The sequence below is a fragment of the Trichomycterus rosablanca genome, chromosome 7 (assembly GCF_030014385.1).
Source record: "Trichomycterus rosablanca isolate fTriRos1 chromosome 7, fTriRos1.hap1, whole genome shotgun sequence".
Classification (NCBI taxonomy): Eukaryota; Metazoa; Chordata; class Actinopteri; order Siluriformes; family Trichomycteridae; genus Trichomycterus; species Trichomycterus rosablanca.
This window is the reverse complement of record NC_085994.1, coordinates 18,074,146-18,091,834: the sequence shown is the minus strand read 5'-3', so window position 1 is coordinate 18,091,834 and position 17,689 is coordinate 18,074,146. Positions and strand designations below refer to the sequence as shown.

The 17,689-nt window shown below is 38.9% G+C and overlaps 1 protein-coding gene across 1 annotated transcript in view; it reads right to left on the bottom strand.

The window, feature by feature from the left end:
- The window catches only part of mgll (monoglyceride lipase), a 52,904-nt gene extending 39,248 nt beyond the window's left edge, over positions 1-13,656 (bottom strand). Inside the window, exons 1-2 of the mRNA XM_062999084.1 lie at positions 13,550-13,656; positions 10,275-10,419 (exon numbers count right to left, since the gene is read on the bottom strand). Of these exons, the coding sequence (XP_062855154.1) occupies positions 10,275-10,399 (125 nt within the window). The 5' untranslated portion in view covers positions 10,400-10,419; positions 13,550-13,656. The remainder of the gene's footprint in view (positions 1-10,274; positions 10,420-13,549) is intronic.
- Between the last annotated feature and the right edge of the window lie 4,033 nt (positions 13,657-17,689).

The window sequence follows — 17,689 nt, the reverse complement described above, 5'->3', positions numbered from 1 at the left end:
GCCGCAAAAGGAGGCCCTACACCATACTAATAAATTATTGTGGTCTAAAACCAGGTGTTTCAGTTTCATTGTCCAACCCCTGTAGCTCTTCATTCAGTATTCTGTAAGATTCTTACATTTTACATTAAAAAAAGTAGCAGCTAACAGGCAAATAGGTTTTACAGCTTTACATAGTGGCTCGGTGGGTAGCGCTGTCGCCTCACAGCAAGAAGGTCCTGGGTTCGATTCCCAGGCAAGGCGGTTCGGGTCCTTTCTGTGCGGAGTTTGCATGTTCTCCCCATGTCTTCCTGGGTTTCCTCCGGGAGCTCCGGTTTCCTCCCACAGTCCAAAAAACATGCAGTCAGGTTAATTGGAGACACTGAATTGCCCTATAGGAGAATGTGTGTGTGAGTGTGTGTGTGTGTGTATGTGTATGCGTGTGTGTGTTTGTGTATGTGTGTCTGCCCCCCACGACCCTAATTGGATAAGTGGTTAAGACCGTGAGTGAGTGAGTGAGTGAGCTTTACATAGATACTATAACATGGTCAGCAAAATATTACATTCATACTGAAAGACAAGGCAACACATTTTAGTTACCTTCATAAATAAAAGTTCACACATTTCTAATTTCTATGCTGGGGTGTCATGGTGGCTTAGTGGGTAAGGTTCTGGGTTCGGTCCCCAGGTGGGGCGATCTGGGATCAGGTTCTGTGTGGAGTTTACATGTTTTCCCCAGGTCTTTGTGGGTTTCCTCCAGGAGCTCAGTTTTCTTCTACAGTCCAAAGACATGCAAGTGAGATGAATTGTCCATGACTGTGTTTGATGTTGAACTGATGAATCCTGTGTAATGGGTAACTACAGTTTCTGTCATGAATGTAACCAAAGTGTGTAAAACATGACATTAAAATCCTAATAAATGAATAAATAAATATGCATAGGGTTTATTATGTTACATACATACTGTTTGCCAGCTGCACTGTACTGATGCATAACAGATACGGTCATTCATGGTTTAAATACTTTAAATACATAACAGTTTCCATGTTCAGCCTAGATTCAAAACATGTTTTGGTGAGTTGGGATGCATCTAACAGCAGGAAGCAAAATGAATAACTTTGCTGTTGTAGTTAACAGTAAAGTATGACCATCTATAAGTTTTAAACAAATCCAAAATTCATATATTTTGCATTACTGAACATTTATACTTTTATCATGCTGCTTCGAAGAAACGTGTTGGCTAAATGTTTATATGAAAATACAAGACAAGAGACGAGTATTTGTTAATAAAGCCATTATGTAATGTTGAGGCTTTCTGTATGTAATTACAGGGGGTTCATTGTCCTGTGTATTGTGTATTGATTGAACTATATGTCAATCATTACTAGTGCAAAACAGTGTACCACTATTTTTGTACCTGTTTAACTTTCCCCCATATCCTGCCTCTTTGGACTCATCTGCCATTGGGGAAATGAAATGTTTTCTTTTCAGTTATGCCTGTAAGTTCATGGTCAGGTACATGTTTGATCAGGGAAGTAAAAGCCTGGTTTGAATTTCACTTTCAAACAATGACAAAACTGAATTCACAAAGGATATAAATATAACATTCCATGTATTTTAGAAGTGGAAGTGTGTGTGTGTGTGTAAGTGCCCTTATTAAGGAAACTATTGGTTAACTATATTCAGTTTCAATGAGTACAATATATTTATAGATAGATAGATTAAAGTATTTTTTTTAGCATATGCTGCATATGCTGTTACTATTAACAGAAATACAAGCAGCTGGTGACTGTTTGACTCAGTAAGGTTCAAAATTAGTGAGCTGTTTATTCAACATGACTGAAATTAAACCTGGCTGTGATTAATAAGCTAAACTGGCTTACCAATTAAGTTTGGTAGCCCTACCAAGGAGGCCCTTTTTTCCCAGCACAATATGCATACCTTTATTTATATTCCCCCACTATTCATTTGCTTTGATTTGCTCCCAGTCTAGTCATGCTGGGAGCAGTTCTGTTGGAATCATGCTGCTAGCATTGCCCAAATGCTGGCCGAGGAGGGCTGAGACTATCACATGCCCCCTCAGACCGGATTTTTTTACCTGCCCGCTATTAAAATTCAAACAGAGCTGCATCGTATTCGAATTTTGTTTGTGTGATCATGCCTATTATTACATGTGCAATCACTATTACATGGGCAATTACTATTTTGCACCTCTGTACCATGTTAAAAGCACAAGACTAATAATAACTGGCTCTACTGAAATTCTGTCACATATTTTTTTCTTGAACAGAGTCAGCCAACAAGAATCAGGAATAAAGCCTTCTGACATGACAATGCTTCTATTTTTTGTACTACAGTGTGTGTGTGAATGTACAAACAACCCAGCATGTGAAATTCCTGCAAATCATAACAGACAACGCCATAAAACTGATGGCTAACAATGGAACTCGCATGTACAACTGCACACACACCCTTCCGTCCTTGAAGGAGGCTTTCACCCTGTAACCTTTGCGTGCTCTGACCCTGGGCTCAGGCGCCAGACTCTGACTGAATAAAGCTGTGTTCACAATATGCAGGAATGTATTAATAAAAATGAACACCAGGACACTGTTAATACCTGATTAATGAATTCTAGGCTCACTGTGGCCAGATCTGAAAACAGTCCAGAGTTATTCTAAGAAAACAGTGGTAATAGGGCAGGCTGAACAGAAACTTGTCTAGTGTTAGAGATTTGGCTTTGGTTTTTACTATGTTTATATTACTGGTTATTGCTGGTTATAATAAATAGATTATGTCAATTAATAGAACTTGGATAGAACAGGGATTGTTAGAAAAAGACACACCACAATTGCCATGTAAAATCTACAACAGATTACAAAAACACAACAAAATCCATCTATTCTCACACACGTGTTGTATTTAGTGATATACAGCATTATTGTGAAATAAATAACATACTGTTTGTCGTAATAGAGGACCATGGCTATTTCACCTACCTTGAAGTGTGAACAAACCAAAATAATAAAGAAGTCAAATTAAATCTGCACGAATTAAACATATAATTAGATCCAGTGGCTAAAGATAGAAAAGAACCCGTTTTGCAAGTCTGAGCGCTTGTGTGTGTTTGTGTATACTTAGCCATGTGATTGATGGAATATAAACAATGTAAGAAAGCTCGAACTAAAATCTATTTTTAGGTATCAGTCACTCTAAATTCTACAAACCAAACAGGCTGGGTGATGGATGATATACGTATAGAAAGGTTGGGTTAGACCAACTGTGGGGATCCAGTATGATACATTTACTTTATAAAAGATCACAACACATGCAGGGTCATGCTCATATAAGTGCCCAGCCATGACACGGACCTATATCATATGCAGAAGTCATTCAATTAGATTGACACAGATGGGGTGAGGTGGTTACTATAGTAACAGCAAATCATCGGGGTTGTGCCACGGTGACAGGAGGCTGAATAGTTGCCGCGGAAACAGTAGAAAAGAGTTACTGCAGGAGTGGATGCAAACTAATACACACATACACATACATGCACACACGCGCAGAGATTCACACATACATACAGCTAGAGCTTCTACTGGGAGCTCCGAATAAACCTGCAGGCAGCCAGTGTCACTGGAACACTATGTAAAAACACCCACTTTGTGTGTGTGTGTTTATAAATATATATATATATATATACAGTGTATCACAAAAGTGAGTACACCCCTCACATTTCTGCAAATATTTTATTATATCTTTTCATGGGACAACACTATAGAACTAAAACTTGGATATAACTTAGAGTAGTCAGTGTACAACTTGTATAGCAGTGTAGATTTACTGTCTTCTGAAAATAACTCAACACACAGCCTCTAATGTCTAAATAGCTGGCAACATAAGTGAGTACACCCCACAGTGAACATGTCCAAATTGTGCCCAAAGTGTCAATATTTTGTGTGACCACCATTATTATCCAGCACTGCCTTAACCCTCCTGGGCATGGAATTCACCAGAGCTGCACAGGTTGCTACTGGAATCCTCTTCCACTCCTCCATGATGACTTCACGGAGCTGGTGGATGTTAGACACCTTGAACTCCTCCACCTTCCACTTGAGGATGCGCCACAGGTGCTCAATTGGGTTTAGTCCATCACCTTTACCTTCAGCTTCCTCAGCAAGGCAGTTGTCATCTTGGAGGTTGTGTTTGGGGTCGTTATCCTGTTGGAAAACTGCCATGAGGCCCAGTTTTCGAAGGGAGGGGATCATGCTCTGTTTCAGAATGTCACAGTACATGTTGGAATTCATGTTTCCCTCAATGAACTGCAGCTCCCCAGTGCCAGCAACACTCATGCAGCCCAAGACCATGATGCTACCACCACCATGCTTGACTGTAGGCAAGATACAGTTGTTTTGGTACTTCTCACCAGGGCGCCGCCACACATGCTGGACACCATCTGAGCCAAACAAGTTTATCTTGGTCTCGTCAGACCACAGGGCATTCCAGTAATCCATGTTCTTGGACTGCTTGTCTTCAGCAAACTGTTTGCGGGCTTTCTTGTGTGTCAGCTTCCTTCTGGGATGACGACCATGCAGACCGAGCTGATGCAGTGTGCGGTGTATGGTCTGAGCACTGACAGGCTGACCTCCCACGTCTTCAACCTCTGCAGCAATGCTGGCAGCACTCATGTGTCTATTTTTTAAAGCCAACCTCTGGATATGACGCCGAACACGTGGACTCAACTTCTTTGGTCGACCCTGGCGAAGCTTGTTCCGAGTGGAACCTGTCCTGGAAAACCGCTGTATGACCTTGGCCACCATGCTGTAGCTCCGTTTCAGGGTGTTAGCAATCTTCTTATAGCCCAGGCCATCTTTGTGGAGAGCAACAATTCTATTTCTCACATCCTCAGAGAGTTCTTTGCCATGAGGTGCCATGTTGAATATCCAGTGGCCAGTATGAGAGAATTGTACCCAAAACACCAAATTTAACAGCCCTGCTCCCCATTTACACCTGGGACCTTGACACATGACACCAGGGAGGGACAACGACACATTTGGGCACAATTTGGACATGTTCACTGTGGGGTGTACTCACTTATGTTGCCAGCCATTTAGACATTAATGGCTGTGTGTTGAGTTATTTTCAGAAGACAGTAAATCTACACTGCCATACAAGTTGTACACTGACTACTCTAACTTATATCCAAGTTTCATGTCTATAGTGTTGTCCCATGAAAAGATATAATGAAATATTTGCAGAAATGTGAGGGGTGTACTCACTTTTGTGATACACTGTATATATATATATATATATATATATATATATATATATATATATATATATATATATATATATATATATATATATATATATATAATCTTTACTTTGCAATAACTTACTGTAAGACACATAGTTCATGAGATTGGAGAAGTGGGTGTGCAGATGAGTACTCATACACAAACACATACATATATTGAGAATTGCTTTGGATTAATACATCGTGTAGGTGAACAAATCAATATTAGTCGCTTTGACTACTACTGCAATTCATTTACTTCATTTACATTGATCCCCAGGTGGGGCGGTCCGGGTCCTTTCTGTGTGGAGTTTGCATGTTCTCCCCGTGTCCGCGTGGGTTTCCTCCGGGAGCTCCGGTTTCCTCCCACAGTCCAAAGACATGCAAGTGAGGTGAATTAGAGATACAAAATTGTCCATGACTGTGTTCAATATAACCTTGTGAACTGATGAACCTTGTGTAATGAGTGACTACCGGTTCTGTCATAAATGTAACCAAAAGTGTAAAACATGACGTTAAAATCCTAATAAACAAACAAACTTCATTTACATGTCTTGTCTATAAAAATAATAGTAAATTCATTCATTATCTATTTTACCACCACTTTATCTGAGTTAGGGTTGCGATGGGTACAATTCACTAGGCAAAATTCAGGAACCACCCTAGACAGGTTGCCAGTCCATCACAGGGCGAGTACACACACACACACACACACACACACACACACACACACATACACACACACATACACACACACATACACACACACACACACACACACACACACACATTCACAACTAGGGCAATTTAGTATCTCCAGTTCACCTCACTTGCATGTCTTTGGACTGTGGGAGGAAACCGAAGCACCTGGAGGAAACCCACATGGACACAGGGAGAACATGCAAACTCCATACAGAAAGGAGCCGGACTGCTCCACCTGGAAATCAAACCCAGGACCTTCTTGCTGTGAGAAGACAACCCATCATAATATATTACTACTGAAATACAAGCCACAGGTTCTTAACTTTTATGAACCATTAAAAAAGAATTCTAGACTAAAACAGTTCAAATTAAAAGGTTTTAAAACTTGGCGTTTAAAGCTTTTGCAACTGATCTTTATCTGTGATTGAAAAACTGGGACACAAAAAAGCCTCTATTTTGCATTTTAGTCAAATTAAATAAAAATTTTTTTATCACAAATCATATAATTACAATAACAATTTAAGTTAAAAGATAGATCTTAATTTCTAATTTTTCTGTATTTTTCTCCATATTTACAGTAAAATAGGTAAGCGATAGCAAAAAATTTATTAACTTAAACAAGCTTGTGATAAAATCCACCTGCTCAAAGTCGTCTGAACATGTGCTTTAATGGAATGGCTTAACTTAATTGTGGGTTTTCTATTTTTTAACATAACAAAATCTGTTAATCAGCAAAAATATACATACAGCAGCTTACTCCAGTAGTGCAAAAGGTTAGTGATTCTAATTCAATATTTTGAGAATATATGTCTGGATAGTCAGATAAAATACAAAAACCAGCGACACACAACCATTAATTATAAGCTGCTAGAACAAAGACAACATTGTTCAAAGTCAAACAAGATTTCAGACCTAGGCTTAGAGGCTGTTCTTTAAGAAAAAAACGGCAAACCAGCACCTTCAAGATTAACTGAAGATTAACTGAACTGTTGATAATTAGATGGAGAACAAAGCTAGCTGTTGGGAGATTTCTGGTTAGATTTAACGTAGATTAAGTTATTTGGCCAAAATGACAGGTATGCTTAAAGGAAAAAAAGTGAGGTGTTTGAAGTTAACTCCACCATGCTGTTTTTCTGTCAGTTAAACTGGTGCATTGCAGAAACAAGACACAAATGTGGAGTATGTAGAGATTTCTTTAAAGCTCCAAATCTAGGATGCAGTGGGGTGTATCAGAAAACTAGCAAAATAGAAAAAAATATGTGGACTATATTACAAAGTCAAGCTGAAAACAGGTTTAACTGTCAAAGACCCAAGCAGAGTTGCTACAGAAGCTTGTTCTGATCGATGTAAGAGACAAGGGACAAATAACAAATACAAGATGTGCTGTACATATTGCTTCACCCAGAGCAGAAAACCAACAATAGACCTAAATAAGAACACAAAGTTGTGAAATTGTTTTAAGTAGCAAAACTAACTAAAATCCAGAGAATGCCATGACATACACATTGATTACAAGTTTCTGTAAACGTCTGACTGACGTCTGAATGTAACTTAGCATTTTTCAGCATACCAAAATATAAATTATTATTATATAGAATAAGCCCAAAAAATATGGTCACTGTTCAAAAGCCTGCTACTCTGCACATGATAGGAAGAATCAAGTCGCGGATTTGACTTATGGTTTGTTTCCTTTGGACATGTTGGAAACTGCAGCTTCTAGTCAAAGTGACTGCAGTGTACTGAATAAAATATACGTTATGCTTAGATACTTCAATCTTTTAAAAGTCCTAGCCAGAAAGTGCTTACGTTCGTTTGTGTGTCAAACACAGCTAAAAAGAAACTAAAGGCAAGAATGTATTAAAGATGTAAGTAAATGATGTATAGGGCCCTAATTATTCTATGTTGTTTTCTGTCACAAATTCAGGGTTTTTTCCATTTATTTAAGAGATTACATTGTATTTTACTTGTTGTACATCAGTCTGTAATGGGGCAGATCGCACCTCACCCCTGAGGAGAAACTCCGCACCTATAAAAATTAAAAATGAACCCAATTTGCAAGATGCCTAGCCAAGGTAGGACAACACTGTGGCTAAAAAGCCACAAACAAAAGGGCTAAAGGGAAAATAAAAGCAGTGGCCAAAATAATGGATTGGGGCAACATGGGGCCCACACTCTGGAAAGGTCCCTTCAGGGTCAGCTTGCTCATCCATTGTGATTCCCTCATGATGCCCAAAAAAGAACAACATTGTTAGAGTTTCCAACAGATAAAAGTGTGCTGGCCTTATACACTAGCAGAAAAGTGGACTGGACCGGGTCCAGAGAAAAGCAGATTGCCAACAGAGAAGCTGGCAAATCTGTGAAACACTTATAACAAATTAACGTTCAGCAAGGCACTGCTGGCTGTCAGTGAAGAGAAACCAACATGTCAATCATTTGTGCCTCTATGCCCCCTCTGTCGGCCATATTTGGCAGGGCAGAAGGACATGATTCCGTAACCGAGACCCCCAGCCGATCTCCATGGCAGGTGAGCTCATTACTAGTGGTGGGTGGATTGATCCAAATATCGATATTATCGATACCAACATTGGTGTTGGTATTGGATCGATACTAGTGTGATGGGCTCGATACTTTAGTTTTACTTTTTCTCCACTACATTTAGCACGTTTCTCCCATTTCGGCACAAAGTAAAGACCATGCCTACAGACTCCGCTCCCTCACATCTTACATGCACACCTCGCTCCTCCCCTCCTGCTCTGCTGTGTTTTGTTGTGGTACCGTCACTTTGTTATAATCCCAACAGACATCAGTACATTGGTAGGCATTGGAAGATTGTAAGTTGTTGAATAGTTTGCTTTGCACATATAGAAATAGGGTCAATTTGATTGAAATAATAGTGTAAACTATACGTCTGTAAAGGACAGACGCACCTTACACACTTTGTGCAAATGAATCGGAGCATACAGTGAGGCTATCATTCCGTGTGTTTGTGTTTTGGTGAATGAGAGCTCTTTTCTTTGGACTTACAAAAAGATTTGTGTAATGCAATAATACACATAACGGTCATAAAAATTCATTCAGATTTAGCAATTTGATGATTCATTTACCTTAATTATTAAAAAGTATCGGTATTGGTATCGTTATCGGCAATACTGGCCTTGTATTTACTTACCACTACTCATTACACACACTTAATAACTATTTATTTATTTATTTTTTACCTACACAGCATCCTATCACTTACTGCTAAAATAGCTTTATTCTGTCACACTTTCTAATGAGGATAAGAAATATTCTCTGTGCAATAATTATTCTCGGGTGATAATTCATTTCCTTCTAGAGAGAAAATGACACAAGCACAATGCTGTAATTTTACATCTAATTGGATTATGTTTAATCATGTTGGGAATAAAAAGCCTGTCCGACATATAATTTGGCAGTTACAGATTTGGCAGGGTTTGTGATAAATCTGCCAAGTTTCTGACTTGTAATAGTCAATTCAAAGTGGCAGTTTTATTACAATGCAGAAACATCCCAGTCAGCAAATACTGCATGGCACAGTTTTACAGTTGGCACCTCAGAATGGCACTAATTAACCATTCTGATTCTGTTTAAATTCCCCCCAGCCACCCCCAACACAAATAAGGCAAAACATACGAAGTGTATTTGGGGCAACTAGTACACTAGCCATCATTTGGCATCAGTAAAGTTATAAGGTGCTGATTTTAATGCAATCTATTATAAATCTATTATCTTTCACACTATCGAGTGCACTATGTAGTACACATTACTGTGTTTGTGACACAAACAGTTAGCTTAGTAGCTCAGTTAGCAGCTCCTAAAAGTTCTGTTATCACCCATATCCTTTGGTGTGTGCCAGAGGTTTTTTAGATTTTTTTTTGGGGGGGGTCGAGGTCAAGGTCCGGGTTCGGGGGTACCTCCCTGAAATGAGTTTTTGCAACTTGGGATGTCTGAACTAATATTGTCAAGCCCTAATACAGTAGTTATTCTAGGACTAGGTGGTGTTTTATTTTACATTTATATTTTCAGCATTTAGAAGGCGCCTTTATCCAAAGCGACTTACAATTGAGACTGTACACATTGCAAGCAATTGAGGGTTAAGGGCCTTGCTCAAGGGCCCAACGGTGACAACCTGGCAGGTGTGGGTCTTGAACCAGCGACCTTTCAGTTACTAGTTCTTTACTTTAACCGCTCAGCTACCACTGCCCTATTTTAAGGCGCTGGGATGCAGTGCGGTTTGGAACTTGGTCGTTTCTCACGGTGTGCGTGTATCCGTGCCTCTCACCTCGGCGGCTGCTCAGGCTCCCAGTAGCGGCAGAACAGGTGCAGTTGGTCCGCGTTGATGATGTGCGGCAGGTCGCTGTAGGGAACACCCTGCGGAGTCCGGCCAGATCCCTCCGCTTCCGGCATGGCGGAGCCGTGCAGCGCGTCTGTAATGAGGGAGATCAGGTCAACACTGAACCAGTACGATCCTGCCGCCAGCAGCACACACGCTGCCGCCCTGACGCTCATTACATTCATATTTCACTCATTCATTCATTTATTCATTCATATATGCAGTTTGGACCTAAGGCGACAAAACAACACAGACACCGGCTATGTGGCTACATCAAGTGACGTCACGGAGTCACCTTCACACACACACATGCATATGTATATGTACACATGAACGCACGCGGGCGCGCGCGCACACACTTGTATACACAGCGCAAACGAGTGTTTCATAGAAACGCATAAGTTATTATATAACAAATGCGCTTCTTACAGTCAGTAACTTTAACATCCGAGGGGAATGTTCACACTGTGATCCACAAATGTGATCCAAAAACTCTTATGTCCAGCAGTAGCCTATAAATAGACTGACCACTACTATTTACGCCTGTCTATGCTGTCCTGTTCACTGCTATCATATTCTGCTGTCCCTTTTCTCCTTTTCCTGCTGTCCTGTTCTGCTGTCTAGTTCACAACTGTCATGTTATACTGGTCTGTTCTTGTGTGTAGGTGGAATGGTGGCTCAGTGGGTATACCAGCACTGTCGCCTTACAGTAAGCAGGACCTGGGTTCGATTCCCAGATGGAGCAATCTGGGTCCTTGTGTGTGGGTTGAACCGTGGCTCAGTGGGTATACCAGCACTGTCACCTTACAGCAAGAAGGCCCTAAGTTCGATTCCCAAGTGGAGTGATCTGGGTTCTTTCTATGTGGAGTTTGCATGTTCTCCCGTGTCTGTGTGGGTTTCCCTTGGAAGCTCCAGTTTCCTCCCACAGTCCGAAGAAATGCAAGTGAGGTGAATAGGAGATAAAATTAAAATAAAATAAAATTGTCCATGACTGTTTTTGACATTAAAAGACTTGAACTGAACAACAATGAATCTTGTGTAACCAGTAACTACCTGTCCTGTCGTGACTGTAACCAAAGTGTGTAAAACATGACGTTAAAATCCTAATAAATACTGTTCTTGTGTATTATTCACTGCTGTCCTGCTATAATGCTTTATGTTTTACTGTCCTGTTCACTGCCGTCTTGTTCCACTGCTGTCCTATTTACTGTCCTGTTCACGGTTGTCCGGTTATGCTCCCCTGTTTACTGCTGTTTTGTTCTGCTGTCCTGTTCCCTGCTGTCCTATTTACTGCTGTCATGTTTTACTATCCTGTTCTGCTGTCCTGTTCCCTGCTGTACTGTTTACTGCTGTCAAGTTCTACTGTCCTGTTCTGCTATTCTGTTCATGGCTGGCCTGTTTACTGCTGTCAAGTTCTACTGTCCTGTTCTGCTATTCTGTTCATGGCTGGCCTGTTTACTGCTGTCAAGTTCTACTGTCCTGTTCTGCTATTCTGTTCATGGCTGGCCTGTTTACTGCTGTCAAGTTCTACTGTCCTGTTCTGCTATTCTGTTCATGGCTGGCCTGTTTACTGCTGTCAAGTTCTACTGTCCTGTTCTGCTATTCTGTTCATGGCTGGCCTGTTTACTGCTGTCAAGTTCTACTGTCCTGTTCTGCTATTCTGTTCATGGCTGGCCTGTTTACTGCTGTCATGTTCACTGCTGTACTGTCTACTGCTGTCTTGTTCACTTCTGTTCTGTTTAATGTTGTGTACTCCTGTCTACTGCTGTCCTGTTCACAGCTGTACTGTTTATCACTGTCAGGTTACTGGATGCAGGTAAAATCTCACAGACAGGAACTGACAGTAAAAGCCAGGATCCCAGCCCCTTAGGGCAATGCAGCATCCTGCCTAATGTGCCAAATGTACCTAAATATAAAAAACATAGTAGCTCAGTGGTTAAGGTACTGGACTTGTGATTATAAGATTACAGATTCAATCCCAAATACCACCAATTTACCATTGTCAGGCCCCTGTAACTGTAAGTTACCTTGGATAAAAGTGTCCACTATATGCCGTTAATGTAAAAATAATGTTTGTGATACTTCTTATTATATTTAAAACCCCATTACTACCATAGTGGGGTGGCACGGTGGCTAAGTGGGTAGCACTGTCGCCTCACAGCAAGAAGGTCCTGGGTTTGATCCCCAGGTGGGTCAGTCAGGGACCTTTCTGTGTGGAGTATGCATGTTCTCCCCGTGTCTGTGTGGGTTTACTCCGGGTGCTCCGGTTTCCTCCCACAGTCCAAAGACATGCAAGTGAGGTGAATTGGAGATACAAAATTGTCCATGACTGTGTTCGATATGTTTAATGTGTATCGAGTAACTACCGTTTCTGTCATGAAAGTAACCAAAGTGTAAAACATGACGTTAAAATCCTAATAAACTAATAAACAAACAAACAAACTACAATAGTGGCATATGGTAAATATATATCTTACAAATTTAACCTAAGTACTACAGAGATTTGACTTTTATGCATTATGACAAATAATTAATACATATACATCTAATTTACCAGAAACATCATGGTAGTATAATGTTTACAAATAATTATATTTATATGTAATATACAGTAAAATAGCTACTTTTAAAATAAATATATACAGTTTATTCTGCTGTACCAAAATGTAATTATAGTATTATATTGATTATATGTGTATAATATTTTATAAATGTATTACACACAAAAATATGTTTTGTTTTAAATTAATACATAGTGCACCATACATCAGTGTAAGTACTGTACAATATAATAATGTACCATAGTAAAATCGTAGTAAACTATAAGGCAGGTGAGAAATAGATGAACGGTAAATAATCGACTTTATCCTCCACTGAAAAAGCGCTGCAGAACATTTGTTTCCACATGGCTTAAATAAATAAACAAACAGGGCAGGTGTTCAATAAGCAGTGGCTATCATGCTGTGTGGATATTACAAAGCTTTCCATCACCCTCGTTTCATTACTGATTTAAGCTGTCTAGTTAATCCTTCTCTTATTCTTAACACTGAATACAAGACTCGCTGTCGGACACCAGTGAATAAATGCAGCCTGACATCTTTTATCAGCAGAGACCAAACTAAAGAGAACCAGCATGAACGAACGAAAACACAGACCAAAGAACACATCGCTGTTGCTTGATTGAATGATCAAACATAAACGGGTGGTCTGACCACCTGACCCACCTGAATCGCGGTGGACTGGATGCAGAAACGGCAGGTACACGTCAGAGTCGCTGCAGGTTTAAATCACCTGAAATGAAAAATCGTGGAGGATCGTGTAGAAGCTCAGAGCGCCTGTAGATGCTGCTACGGAACAGAGGACACACTAATACAGTCAATATAACCAGTACAGCGTTCCAGCCTCTCTCTCTCTCTCTCTCTCTCTCTCTCTCTCCCACACACACACACACACTCACACACTCACACACTCGAAACTCCGATTGTTATTTTTAGTTGCGGTGTGTTTTAAAATGACGGGTTGTAGCTTTGGTTTATATTTATAGCCTGTCTTTCACCTCCCTTAAAATGATATATTTCCCTCAGCTAATGTCTCAATGATTCTTTTTAACAGTCCACACGGTGCCATTTTTTGTTTAAGTATTTAAAAAGCCATGTGTGTGAAATATTATAATAAATTATCCCTATAGCCACACCACATGATTAGCTTTAAGCATACTATCTCATTTTGAATGAGTGATTGTTGTAATGGTACATTTGCTTTGGTTTAAACAAAACAGTATAGTAATAGCTTTTTAACTAGCCATATCTGTTTTTGCAAAGCTTTTACAATTTATCACACAGTTTCACGCGTAATTTAGCACAATCTACCTTTTTCATATCTACAGTATTTGCAGTTTCCAGGTGGAATATTACCTAAGACTTTTCTTATTATAGCCTATAAATCATGAGGTTTGACTAGCAATATGCTAATAAAAGTTCAGAAATCTTTTGAATGCTTTATTTTTCATTGGTTTTTTACCCACAAGTTTACATTTTCAGGCAGGTCAAAAGTACTTAAATATTAAAAAAACATAGTAGCTCAGTGGTTAAGGTACTGGACTTGAGATTATAAGATTGCAGGTTCAATCCCAAATACCACCAATTTACCATTGTCGGGCCCCTGTAACTGTAAGTTACCTTGGATAAAAGTGTCCACTATATGCCGTTAATGTAAAAATAATGTTTGTGTTACTTCTTATTATATTTTAAACCCCATTACTACAATAGTGGCATATGGTAAATATATATCTTACAAATGTAACCTAAGTACTACAGAGATTTGACTTTTATGCATTATGACAAATACATTTCTTACAAAATGTATATTTTAATTAATTAATACATATACATCTAATTTACCAGAAACATCATGGTAGTATAATGTTTACAAATAATTATATTTATATGTACCATACAGTAAAATAGCTACTTTTAAAATAAATATATACGGTATATCCTGCTGTACCAAAATGTAATTATAGTATTATATTGATTATATGTGTATAATATTTTATAAATGTATTACACACAAAAATATGTTTTGTTTTAAATTAATACATAGTGCATCATACATCAGTGTAAATACTGTACAATATAATAATGTAATGTTTTTGTTGTAATAGTACATTTGCTTTGGTTTAAACAAAACAGTATAGTAATAGCTTTTTAACTAACCATATCTGCTTTTGCAAAGCTTTTACAATTGATCACACAGTTTCATGCATAATTTAGCACAATCTACCTTTTTCATATCTACAGTATTTGCATTTTCCTGGTAGAATATTACCGAACACTTTCCTTATTAGCCTATAAATCATACGTTTGACTAGCAATATGCTAATATTGCTTTATTTTTCTTTTTTTTACCACAAGTTTACATTTTCAAGCAGGTCAAAAGTTATTTTAAAAGAGGATGTCATTTAAAAAAATGTATTCAACTTTAGTAACTGTTTGCGATTTAATGTCGATGGCCAAGTTGGGCCTAGTGCAATCCAGGCAAGAATACTCCTTTGGCAGCACTTTAGTTGGGACAACATGGAAAATGTAAATAATAAAAAAAACACAGAGTTTCTTACATTTACTTTGACTTTTATTTCATTGCAGACTGGATGAACCTGGGATATTTCATGTTTGTCTGGTCAGCTTCATTTCATTTATTAATAAACATCCATTCCTGCATTTCAGACCTGCAACACATTCCAAAAAAAGTTGGGACAGAAAAGCATTTACCATGTTGTAATGTTGCCATTGCTTTTCAAAAGGATTTTTTTTTTCCAAAAAAAGACCTGGAATGCTGATTCATCTGACCACAATACATGTTCCCACTGTGTGATGGTCCATCCCAGATGCCTCCAAACCCAGAGAAGTCGATGCTGCTTCTGGACATGGTTAACATAAGGCTTCTTTTTTGCACAGTAAAGTTTTAAATGGCATTTGTGCATGTAACTCTGTATTGTAGTGCTTGATAAAGGTTTGCCAAAGTAATCCCTCACCCATGTGGTTATATCAGCTATTGTTGAGTGGCGGTTCTTGATGCAATGCCGTGGGATTGAAGATCACAGGCGTTCAGCTTAAGCTTGCACTCTTGGCCTTTATCCACTGAAATTCCTCCAGATTCCTTGAATCGTTTAATAATATTCTGCACTGTAGAGGGAGAAATATGCAAATCCCTTCCAATCTTTCTTTGAGGTACATTGTTTTTAAACATTTCAATAATTTTCTCACGCATTTGTTGACAAACTGGAGATCCTCTGATCATCTTTGCTCATCAAAGACTCAGCCTTTCCTGGATGCTGCTTTTGTACCAAACCATGATTACAATCACCTGTTGACATCCCCTGTTTAGAATCACCTCATTACTAGCCCTAAATTGCCCCGTCCCAGCTTTTTTTGGAATGTGTTGCAGGCCTGAAATTTCACTTTATTTAAATAATGACAAACAATTAAATTTCCACCACACTTTTTTATTAAGTGAATATTTAGAGAGTATTAATCTTATGAGATATGTCTACACACATTAAACTGCATCACAGACTTGAAGTAATTTCTGTCTGATAAATGAAAGAAATTGGAGTGCGCTATTATAACAGACACTGTAACTACATGTAAAAAAGGATTCCGTTATAAGATTAAAATACATTTTGGAGCAACATAAGCTGCCTATTAGACAGCATATTCTGTGGGGCATCAACAACATCAAGCCACACTGTGTTACAAAGTAGTCCATCTTTTTCTTTCATTGAAAATATCTGGCACATTCTAAGGAGCAAAAGCCATATACAGTAATACAGCAAAAAACGTAAACAATGAAAAACTAAGAGAATAAAAACAGATCATATATTGTACCTGGTCTCTAGTCTCTAGACAATAAATGTTGTTTGATGGAAACGTAATTTGACACTTTGGTAAACGTGCTTCTGTGTTGCAGGCACCAAATTTGGAAACGTATAGGGGAGCTTCTCCTGGGATTGCTACCTTTCTGTGGTGGGGGGGCTTTAGTGAACCTGATGAGCGATACTATCCAAAACTGTGCTCCTGGCAGACACATTTTTGAAAGTAAGGTCAAAGAGGAGTTTCCAGACAAAGAGCAATCACAACCCCCATGGGGAACTAGAACTGTGGGTTGCAGCTCAGTTCTTAAACTGATTCTAATTGGTTCTGATTTGTGTTCTTTACAACAAGATGCTTGCTGGGTCAACCTAGCACAACTTTGACATGATGCGGATTGCATTATCAGACTAGTCTGCTACAGGTGACACGAGACAGAGAACATTAGAGAAAGGTAGCCCATCTGTACAGCCAACCAACGCAAAGCAATAACAGCGTAATGACATGACATAAAATAACTTGGGGGCATATTCCCAGGCATATGTGGGGAAGTAAGGACGATTTTAAGGGCCTGTGACAGACAGGGTTACAAAATTGCCTAACAATAATTCCCTAACAAATGTAAGCATTAGGTGTTTTTTTCACTATTAAATTACTAAAAGATATCATTAATAAATATTTTAAACTAACTTTTTTTTTCCTTGTTTGGCAAAAAGTAAACATCCTGAGAGCCTCTGTATTGTGGTGGAGAAGCTTGAATGAACCTGATGAGCAATACTGTCTGAAACTGTGCTCCTTGACAATAAGATCAAAGAGGAGGTTCCAGAAGAAAGCAATTACAAACCCCAACTTTTGGCCATGAAACATTAAAACTCTTAATAGTTTTAGCTCAAAATACTGTTACAAAATAACACTTATTTATAGGATGGATTTACATCACATATGAATGGGAACAGATATCTGTAACAGTATTAGGATTTTTTGATGTGGATAGGT